The sequence below is a fragment of the Carlito syrichta genome, unplaced genomic scaffold, assembly GCF_000164805.1.
Source record: "Carlito syrichta isolate Samal-C Ts95f unplaced genomic scaffold, Tarsius_syrichta-2.0.1 Scaffold312243, whole genome shotgun sequence".
Taxonomy (NCBI): Eukaryota; Metazoa; Chordata; class Mammalia; order Primates; family Tarsiidae; genus Carlito; species Carlito syrichta.
Genome location: NW_007256339.1, coordinates 270,480 through 281,238, shown reverse-complemented (window position 1 = coordinate 281,238; position 10,759 = coordinate 270,480). Strand labels below are relative to the sequence as shown.

The 10,759-nt window shown below is 46.5% G+C and overlaps 1 protein-coding gene across 1 annotated transcript in view; it reads right to left on the bottom strand.

Annotated features, from left to right (window-relative positions):
* Window positions 1-9,943, bottom strand: part of RAB10 (RAB10, member RAS oncogene family) — a 107,822-nt gene extending 97,879 nt beyond the window's left edge. The window contains exon 1 of the mRNA XM_008069863.1: window positions 9,070-9,943. Coding sequence (XP_008068054.1) covers window positions 9,070-9,196 — 127 coding nt within the window. The 5' untranslated portion in view covers window positions 9,197-9,943. The remainder of the gene's footprint in view (window positions 1-9,069) is intronic.
* Window positions 9,944-10,759: the final 816 nt, after the last annotated feature.

Genomic DNA, 10,759 nt, shown 5'->3' with positions numbered 1-10,759 from the left:
AAAAAAAAAAAAAAGACTCTTTTCTTTTTAAAGCTGAATAATATTCTATTGCGTGTATATGCCATGTTTTGTTTCTGTTTCTTCATTCATCCATGGATGGACATTTGAGTTGTTCCTCCTTTTGGCAATGCTGCTATGAACACTGATGTACAAATATCTGTTGGGTCCTTGCTGTAAATGCTTTTAGATATAACTTTAAAATGGAATTACTGAGCCGGGCTCGGTGGCTCAGCCTGTAATCCCGCGCCTTTGGGAGGCTGAGGTGAGTGGATTGCCTGAGCCCACGGGTTCGAGACCCGCCTGGGCAGCGAGACCTCATCTTTACAATAAATCAAAAAATCAGCCGGGCGTGGTAGTGCATGCCTGTAATTCCGGCTACTTGGAAGGCTGAGGAGGAAGGATCGCCGGAGCCCGGCAGGCCGAGGCTGCGGTGGCCGGGAGCGGCCACTGCACTCCGGTCTGGGTGACAGAGTGAGACTCCAACTCAAAAAAAAAAAAAACAAACAAATAAAATGGAATTACTGAATCATACTTAATTTTCGAAAAACTAGGCAGCAGACAACTCTCGCTGCTGTCCTACCCATTGTCCCTTCACAACATATCTTTCCCTTAATGAATCTTTCTTAATTCATAAAAAAGAAAAGAAAAATAGCAGCTAGCATTACAGGCATGAGCCACTGCACCTGGCCCCTTTTTTTTTTTTTTGGTAGAGACCAGATGTTGCTATGTTGCACAGGTTGGTCTCAAACTCCTGGGCTCAAGAGATCCTTTTGCCTCAGCCTCCCAATGTGCTGGGATTAAAGGCACAAACCACCATGCCCGGACACAAAATGGATGTTTTATATCCAAATAAAATCATCCAAAATTGATGTATTATATCTCTTCCAGGGGCAAAAACCTTTACCAACTTAATTTCTTACATGGCACCCAGAGATCCCATTTCCAGATGAAAGATACTCCCTTTGGAAAAAGTAACAGGTCTGGGGTGGAGGGAGGATTAAGGACGCCAAAAGAGCAATCCACTAACAGGCCAATAAAAATGTGAGTTTTGGGGACAAGTTCATGTAATTACTACACACGTCTCTAAAGGGTAATGTTTTCCTGAGCTCATACTACCAATATGGTTATGGTCAAATCAACCATTTAAATCTGCTCATCCAAAACCAGTAACTCTCTTAAGCAACTACTTTTCAAACAATCTTTGAATTTTAACATCAGTCTTGCCCTAAAACTATTCTATTAACCAAACAGCTAATTTTTTTTTTTTTTTTAAGATTTAGGGTCCCAGTCAGTTGCCCAGGCTGGAGTGCAGTGGAGTGATCATAGTTCACTGCAGGCTTGGACTACTCCTGGGCTCATGTGATCCTCCTGCCTCAGCCTCCCAAGTAGCTAGGACTGCAGGCACACCCCACCACACCCAGCCAACTTTTTTTTTTGGTAGAGACAAGGTTTTGCTATGTTGACCAGGCTAGTCTCAAACTGCTGGCCTCAAGTGATCCTCCTACCTTAGGCCTCCCAAAGCACTAGGATTACAGGCATGAGCCACTATGTCCAGTCTTCTAATATTAACCCTTTGCATTCAGAGACATCTCATGGATCACCTACCAACAATTAAATCACACTTTTTTACGAGATAGTGAAAAACGAATCGTCTCATATTAAATAGTACAGCACTGAAACCAATTATTTTAATGTAATGATATTTGGCTTATAATGAAATTGTGGACACAGGAATTTCTTTAAGACAAAAAATTTTAAATCTTGTACTTTTCTAACATGAGGTAATGTGTAAAACAGTCACTAACATGCATTGTAGGTTTATTGATACATGTTGTGCAATCGTAATTTGATTGACATCTTCCACCTGGTATTTTTCTATTGAAGCACAGTGTGCAGACATATTTTCGTTCTCCCACATTGGAAGTACTTGTGATTCCTGAAAAACACTTCTCAACTGATTGATCAGAAGGTTGACAAATTTCAAATGGGATGTAGGTTTTTCACTGTTTTTTGGGGGTTTTGGGGGGTTTTTTTGGTTTGTTTTGTTTTGTTTGAGTTGGAGTCTCACTCTGTCGCCCAGACTGGAGTGCAGTGGCCGCTCCCGGCCACCGCAGCCTCGACCCGCTGGGCTTCAGCGATCCTTCCGCCTCAGCCTTCCAAGTAGCTGAAACTACAGGCGCGCGCTACCACGCCCGGCTCATTTTTTGATTTATCGTAGAGATGAGGTCTCACCAAGTTGCCCAGGCGGGTCTCGAACCCGCAGGCTCAGGCAATCCACTCACCTCAGCCTTTCACTGTTTTTAAATGAAAAACTTCAAGGAAACAAGCATTTTTGAAAAATCTGCACCCTGCATAAGTTCGTCCTGTATAATAACTAGCAATCTTTTTTTTGAGTCGGAGTCTCACTCTGTCACCCAAGCTGATTGCAGCGGCATGCTCACGGACGCCATAGTCTCCACCTGCTAGGCTCAGGAGATCATTCAGCCTCAGCCGTCCAAGTAGCTGGGACTACAGGCACACACCACCATGTCCAGCTAAAATTTTGATTTACTGTAGAGACATGGTCTCATCAAGTTGCCCAGGCTGGTCTCCCAAAGTGCTGGGATTACAGATATGAGCAACTGTACTGAGGCACCAGCAATCTCTTTATGTCCCCAATAGGGGAAATTCAAGTGGTTTGCTAGATTTATGACATCCCTTCATAGGAAACATCTAAGTGCAAAGGGTTAAGTAAAACCTGATTCTAATCTACTTAAAATGCTAAGAAAGTAGGTAAAAAGGAAAATATTAAAATAAACCAGCCCCAATCTTATATTAAGAAGATCCTGATTGTACTACCTGCCTGCCTACCTTTATTCATTATTTATCAGGCACCCATTAAATGCAGATACTCTTCTACATGCTTAGTACATATAGGGAAAAAATACACAAAGATCTCTACCCTTGTACAACTTATATCTTAGTGCCCTTGGATTCACTTTGAGACTGGCTGAATGTGGAACATACCAATAATTTGTATTTGTAACCATTTGCAATAAATCTGACCATAAACATCATATATAATTTCTCATACGGATGTGTGAGAATTAAAACTATACAGAAAAATTTAAATATGGTAGTCTTTGTAAGCACTATAAGCACCAAAAATATTTGAAAATTCTTTCTTCAAAGAATCAGTAACCAATAAGGAACTAAAATGATCATGCCTGAAATAATAAGGGCCTGCCTTATTTTGGCAGTCTGGTCTTTCCGAACACCCGCAAGATAACTACTTCCATATAAACCTCAGGATGTCTTAACAATTAAGTGACAACTCACATACTTCACTACCATTTGCACATAAAAAATGCTCTAGATTAAAAATACAACAGGCTGGACATACTGGCTCATGTCTGTAACCCCAGCACTTTGGGAGGCCAAAGCAGGAGGATCACTTGAGCCCAGGAGCTTGAGACCAGCCAGCCTGAGACCTTGTCTCCATTAAAAAAAAAAAAAATTCTGGCCAGGCATAGAGGCTCACACCTATAATCCCAGCACTTTGGGAAGCTGAGGTGAGAGGGTCACCTGAGCCCATGGTTTCAAGATCAGCCTTGGCAAGACCTCATCTCTACAATATATCAAAAAATTAGCCAGGCACGGTGAAGCGTGCATGTAGTTCCAGCTACTTGGAAGGCTGAGGCAGAAGGATCGCCTTAGTCCAGCAGGTCAAGGCTGCAGGGGCCATGAGCATGCCACTGCACTCCAGTCAGGGCAACAGAGTGAGACTTCAACTGAAAAAAAAAAATTTCTAGACCGAGGTGAAAGAATCGCCTGAGTCCACGGGTTCAAGACTAGCCTGGGCAACTTGGCAAGATCACGTTTCTACGATAAATAAGTAAATAAATAAGCCAGGTGTGGTGGTATGTGCCTATGGTTCCAGCTACTTGGAAGGCTGAGACGGAAGGATTGCCTGAGCCCAGCAGGTTGAGGCTGCGGTGGCTGTAAGCATGCCACTGCACTCCAGCCTGGGTGACAGAGTGACACTCTGACTCAAAAAAAAAAAATTCGGGAAAAAAAAAAAAAAGAAGTAGGCCAGGCGCAGTGGCTCAAGCCTCTAATCCCAGCACTTTAGGAGGCCGAGGCGAGAGGATTACCTGAGCCACAGGTTCGAGACCAGCCTGGGCAACATGGTGAGACCACGTCTCTTAAAATAAATCAAAAAATTAGCTAGGCGTGGTAGCATGTACCTGTAGTTCTGGCTACTTGGAAGGCTGGGACGGAAGGATTGTCTGAGCCCAGCAGGTTGAGTCTGCGGTGGCTGGAAGTATGCCACTGCACTCCAGCCTGGGGACAGAATGAGACTCCAACTCAAAAAAAAAATTTTTTTAAGTACAACAAAACCCTAGTCACCTGAAAAAATTTTAAATGTCCTGCCAGGCACAGTGGCTCTCCCCTGTAATCCCAACACTTTGGGAGGCAGAGGCGAGAAGACTGTCTGAGTCCAGGAGTTCGAGACCAGCCTGAGCAACAAGACGAGACCTTGTCTCTACAATAAATCAAAAAATCAGGCCGGGCATAGTGGCGCATGCCTGTGGTTCCAGTTACGTGGAAGGCTGAAGCGGAAGGATTACCTGAACCCAACAGGTCAAGGCTGCAGTCGCTGTGAGTATGCCACTGCACCCCAGCCCAGGTAACAGAGACTCCAACTCAAAAAAATAAAATAAAATAAAAATAAAATGTCCTCAGAGTAGTATACATTCAAAGCATTTCTAGTCATCTGCACATGGTCACCTGGTTACTTTAGATTGTTTAGACCAGCACTGTCCAATATAAGGTAGCCACTAGCCACATGTGGCTATTGAACACTTGAAATATGCCTAATCTAAATTGAGATGCCCTATAAATATAGCTTACACACTAGAGAAAAAGAATGTAAACTATCTCAGCAATTTTTTAATCTCAGACACACACAAAAAAATCTTCGATATTAGTTAAAATATGTTGTTAAAATTTTCTCCAGGCACATGGCTCACACCTGTAGTCCCAGCACTTTGGGAGGGACAGGCAAGAAGATCACCAGAGGCAAGGAGTTCAAGACCAGCCATTTTGGTAGGGATAGCAACATAGCAAGAAAAAAAAAACATCCCTACCAAAAAAACAAAAACCAAAAAACCAAAAAATTAGCCAGGCATTGGCCGGGCACAGTGGCTCAAACCTGTAATCTCAACACTTTGGGAGGTAGAGGCAAGGGGACAGCCTGAGTTCAGAGGTTCAAGACCACCTTCAGCAATATGGCGAGACCTCGTCTCTACAATAAATCAAAAAATTAGCCAGGTGTGGTGGCACAAGCCTGTGGTTCCAGCTACTTGGAAGGCTGAGGCGGAAGGATCACCTGAGCCCAACAGGTCGAGTCTGTGGTGGCTGTGAGTGTGCCCAGGCTGGGCGACAGAGTGAGACTCCCTTCTCAAAAAAAAATAAAATAAAATTAGCCAGACATGGTGGCGCCCGCCTACAGTCCCAGCTACTTGCGAAGCTGAGGTAAGAGAATCCCGAGGCCAGGAGTTCCAGGTTGCAGTGAGCTTCAATCACAGTACTATATAAACCCCTACACTCCGGCCTGGGTGAGAATGAAAACGCTCTCTTAAAAAAAATTATTCTACTCTTTCATTGTGGCTATTAAAAAAGTTAAGTAATAAATGTGGCTCACATTATTTCTTTTGGACAGCACTGGTTTAAGGCAAAGGTAGACTTCTAAACCTGTGTACAAAGCTAATACATGAATGTAATGCGTTAGCGCTACTCATAATTTTATTTATTTTCTCAACTTATACTATTCAACATCTTATATATGAAAATAGCAAACATGTATACAGCAAAGCATGAAAATATCAATTATCAGAGTCTAAAATAAAATTGTTTTGCAGAGCACCAACAAATAAATATTTGGGTGACCGCTGTGTGTAGGACATTCAATCCATAAAGTAACATGTTCCACCACACTTCAGCAGCAGCAGAGTCACATCTTCTATATATAGCTAAAATGCACTGTGCTCCTACAAAGTGTCTAGCACCATGCTAAATGCTTTACTCTCACTGACCTATAAAATCCTCACAACTACCCTATGTAGTAGATACTATTATTAACACTATTAAAAGAAGAACCTGAAGCAAGAGAGATTAAGTAACTTGCCAAAGTCGCACAGTTAGTAACCTGTGGAACCAGGATTCCAACTCAGCAGGCCTGATTCAAAACCACATTTTCCCAAGCAAAAGGACTATACAAAAAGATTATGCTATTATCTTTACAGGATTGGGTTTCAGTTGTGGGTCTGTATCCTTTACAAAAAGGAGTAGGTGGAATTAATGCTTTGCTTCCTACTGAGAGTAGGAGCATCCACACCCTCCTAAAAGAAAGGTTAAAGCTGACCACATGAATTAAATCCTTGCCCTCATAAATTTTTCCATGCTCCCTTTTCCAGCAAGGCCCTATGCCACCCCTCTGTTTCAATTCCTATTGGTCCTTCAGACATTGTTTCAGATATCATCTTGGTGTAAGCCTACTCAGACTCAAGATTTAGGCTGGTCACTCCGCTCCCTATGCATAGTACTGTAGCACTTTTCACACACTATACAAATAGTCCTCACCAGGACCGGTGGCTCATGCCTGTAATCCCAGCACTCTGGGAGGTGGAGGTGAGAGGACTGCCTGAATCTACAGGTTCAAGACCAGACCAGACTTTGTCTCTTCAATAAACCAAACAATTAGCAGGGTGTGGTGGCTCACACCTGTAGTTCCAGCTACTTGGAAGGCTGAGACGGAAGGATCGCCTGAGTCCAGCAGGCTGAGGCTGCAGTAGCCGTGAGTGTACCACTGCACTCCAGCCTTAGTAACAAAATGGGACTCCAACTAAAAAAAAAAGATTGTCATCACTAGAATGCTCCCCAAAGGATCTGCTGTGTTCACCACTTATCCCAGTGCCTAAAACAGTGCCTAGCATTAGGTGCTCAATAAATATTTACTGACCTACTAACCACCTGACCCACCCAGCTACAGCTAAAAGTGAAGAAATATTGAAAGCAAACTTGGCAGGGTGCAGTGACTCACACCTGTAACCCCAGATCTTTGGGAGGCGGAGGCAAGAGGACTGCCTGAGCCCAGGGGTTCAAGACCAGGCTGGGCCAACTTAGTAAAACCTCATCTCTACAATAAATCAAAAAATTAGCCGGGTGTGATGGTGTGCGCCTGTAGTTTCAGTTATTTGGAAGGCTGAGGTGGAAGGATTGCCTGAACCCAGCAGGTTGAGGCTGCAGTGACAGTGAGCATGCCATTGCACTCTAGCCTAGGTGACAGTGAGACTCCAACTCAAAAAAAAAAATTTTTTTAATAAAATAAAAGCAAATTAGTGCTATGAAGTGCTAGCCCACAATGCAGAGAACAAGTTCTAAGTTTCATGAAACTTATGACGGACTGATAAAACAGTATGCTACTCAAGAAATAAAAATTATGATTTACCCCCAAAAAGGTGAATAAAATAAAAATCTATTTAAAATAACCACTTGTCGGCTGGGCTCGGTGGCTCAGCCTGTAATCCTGCGCTTTGGGAGGCTGAGGTGAGAGGACTGCCTGAGCCCGCAGGTTCGAGACCCGCCTGGGCAACTTGGCAAGACCTCATCTCTACAATAAATCAAAAATTAGCCAGGCGTGGTAGCACACGCCTGTAATTCCGGCTACTTGGAAGGCTGAGGTGGAAGGATCGTCGGAGCCCAGCAGGTTGAGGCTGCGGTGGCCAGGAGCGGCCACTGCACTCCAGTCTGGGCAACAGAGTGAGACTCCAACTAAAGAATAAAATAAAATAAAATAAAATAAACACTTGTCAAATTTAATTTGGTATAATTTGTTTTAAGAGAATGAATTAAGTAGCTGACGAATATTTATCATTAAAAATACGAACCAATGATTTCAGTAATACTATAAATTGTTTGAAATTCGTTTAATTTTGAAAATTCCTAGAGGTCAAAAACGACTGCAGTTGCTTTTCAAAAATCGTCTCAATATAAATTAGTTACATTTAAAAACGGTTTCATGGCACTACCCCAATGCCAAGTGCTAGGCTCCAAGTGACAGAGGCAGCCATGTGTCCTTTAAGAATGTATTGGAGGGTGGGAAGGTTCACTTACAATTAATTTAGTACAATTAGGGTCAGGGTCACTACATTTTCTAATCAGAATCAAAAGGGACTTTCCTAGAGCTTTCCCTTTTCCTTTCCTAAATGGGAAACCTGATTAAAAAGATCAAGCTCTCGTCTTTACTTCTACACTAAGTAATTCTGAAACGTGTTGAAATGAAAGTACATTAGAAGTCTTTAGAGCTATGACTGGCAAAATACGTTACGGCAAATCTAGGGTCAAGCAAAACAGAAGAGAGAACTTGACTTCATCCTGTCGGGGCCTGAGAACAGAAACTGATCATCTTCCGCAGATTACTACTTCTGTTGATGTCTCGAAAAGCACTGTGAGGCAAACATGCCACAGAGTCCCACCCCAAGCGCCAAGAGCCTCCGATTGTTTGACACATCAATGGATTAGTCAACGCGGGCAACTCACTATTCCCCTCTAATTTGCCTTCGTTATTCTTCACACAAACCCTCAAGTTTACTCTAAGTTATGACCACATGGACTCTTTTCGTTCCCCAAAGTATAAATCCAGGCCTTTCCCAAATAGCTGGTACTGCTTCGATCACAACCACGAAAATATATCCCTTAAAATATCACACATCTAGTAAATCTACACGACTGTGGAAAAAGCCAGTCCAGTCGCCTAAAGAAACAGGATTTTGGAACGTGGTTAAATGCTGCAGATTTTGTAACAGCAGGCACTGGGCAGAGTGGGAGACTCGAAAGCAAAAGACCGGATAGAAAGCATGGGAAGACCCCGCCCCAGTAAGGTCGACGCCGATTCCTAACTTGGGTCTGTCGTTAGGAATCGCAATCACTGAAACAAAGGCGTATATTACGAGAGGCAAGATGTCTGGAGTAAAAGAAACGGTGTGCAGCCCCAGAGACCATACACCATCCTCCCACAGGTCTTACCTATGGTGGAAATAAAGGTGGTATTGAAGGCATCATCCGAAAAACGAAAAAGGACGCAGGTCTTCCCCACTCCCGAGTCCCCGATCAGGAGCAGCTTGAAAAGCAGGTCGTACGTCTTCTTCGCCATTGGGAGGAGCGGCTCAGGCTCTCGCCGCCGGCGGCCCCAAGGGATCGGTCCCGCTCACTACGGCCAACTCCTCACTCGGGCGTTCTCAGGCCGGAGGACCGGGGAAGCGTGGGAAAAGGCTCGAGAAGGCGCGGGCGACCTACGACGGCCTCGTCGAGGAAGCCCCCGGTGGCGGCGTCCGGTGCCTCCGAGGGCGGCGACCGCGGCTCTGCAGCCTCTCCCAGCTGCTCCGCCCGGTTCCGGGGAGTCGGTCGGGACAAAATGGCCTCCCCTCCCCCCTCAGGGCTGCTCGGCCGGGACGCTCCCACGGGCGAGCAAGCGAGCTCTGCCGTCCAGGGAGCGCGGCGGGCGTGAGGACAGTCTCTGTCCCGAACGGACACTCCGCGCTAGCACGCGACGACGGCAGCGAAGGAGGACCCCGGAGCCGACGAGCTCAGCTACATGGCCCCAGGAAGCCGAACCACCCCGGCCAGAGCCACCTTTTCCCCGTGCCCTCTCACGCCGGCGTGCGCGCTGCCTGAGACGCACGCAAGGACGTACGCCCGCCCTTCCCTCGCGCCCTCGCCCTGCGGTCCGCCTCTGCGCACGCGCACAGGAGGGTGTGGGACACGCCGTGGTGGAGAGTCGGGCGCTTGGGTCTCCAAGCCTCTGTCTGAGGCCAGACCGAGCGGGGAGAGGAGAGGGGCGGGAGAGGGCGAGGCCGCGGGCGCGCTCCCTGTGGCCGCCTGATAGGGTGCGCCGCGTTACGAGCACGCCCCGCGGGAGGCGCTGCCTAGCGAGTGCGCAGGCGCAGCGCGGTGGAGTAGCCCCGGGACCCCCTCCCCTTTCCCTCTTCGGGTCGCCCTCTCGGCTGAGCTGCGGTTGCTCCGCGCCGTGTTTATTGGGTGTGTCGAGCTGAAGATCTTGGCGCAGCGACGAGCTTGGGTGGCCCTGTGTCCTCGTGTAGGCGTAACTTGTAAACGCGAGGAGCAGTGGCGCCCTGGGTCATTTAATAGCCTCTTTGCTAAAACGAGTCGCCTGCTGGGGCGCCCTCCCTCGTGGGCTGGCCGTGACAGGGGAAACAGCGCTCCGTCACCGTTGACTCACGGAGCAAGAGGTCGCGTTCTAGAGAGCAGGAGTTTGCGGTGGAAAAACTGGTCACGCTGCCCGGATCGGGATGATGTAATCGGTCTTCCTGGGCGAGGAGAGGAAGGGCTGAGAACACCTGGGCGCAGGGAGACCCTCCCGCCAAGTGGGACTCAAAGGACCTGCCGCAGGCCTTTGCCATCCCTTGGGAATTGGGGAGCCAGAGAGTTCCATACAGAGGAGGTGGGGCTTCCACCTGCCGCAAGTCACACCACCGGGTCGAAAATCGAAAGGTGGTGAAGCCTACACCCAACCCCACGCAGCCTCTTCCTTGCATTTTCTTTTCATTTGCCTTGCCTAACCCTTCCTTCCTCTCTCCCCGTCAGTCCTATTCGCACCTCTCCTTCCTTTCTGTAGTAGAACTATTCAAGCTGCTGACCTGCCACTCTTAGTGTGCTCTGTCCCTCCAGCACAACTAGGATGTGATGGCCAAGTAGC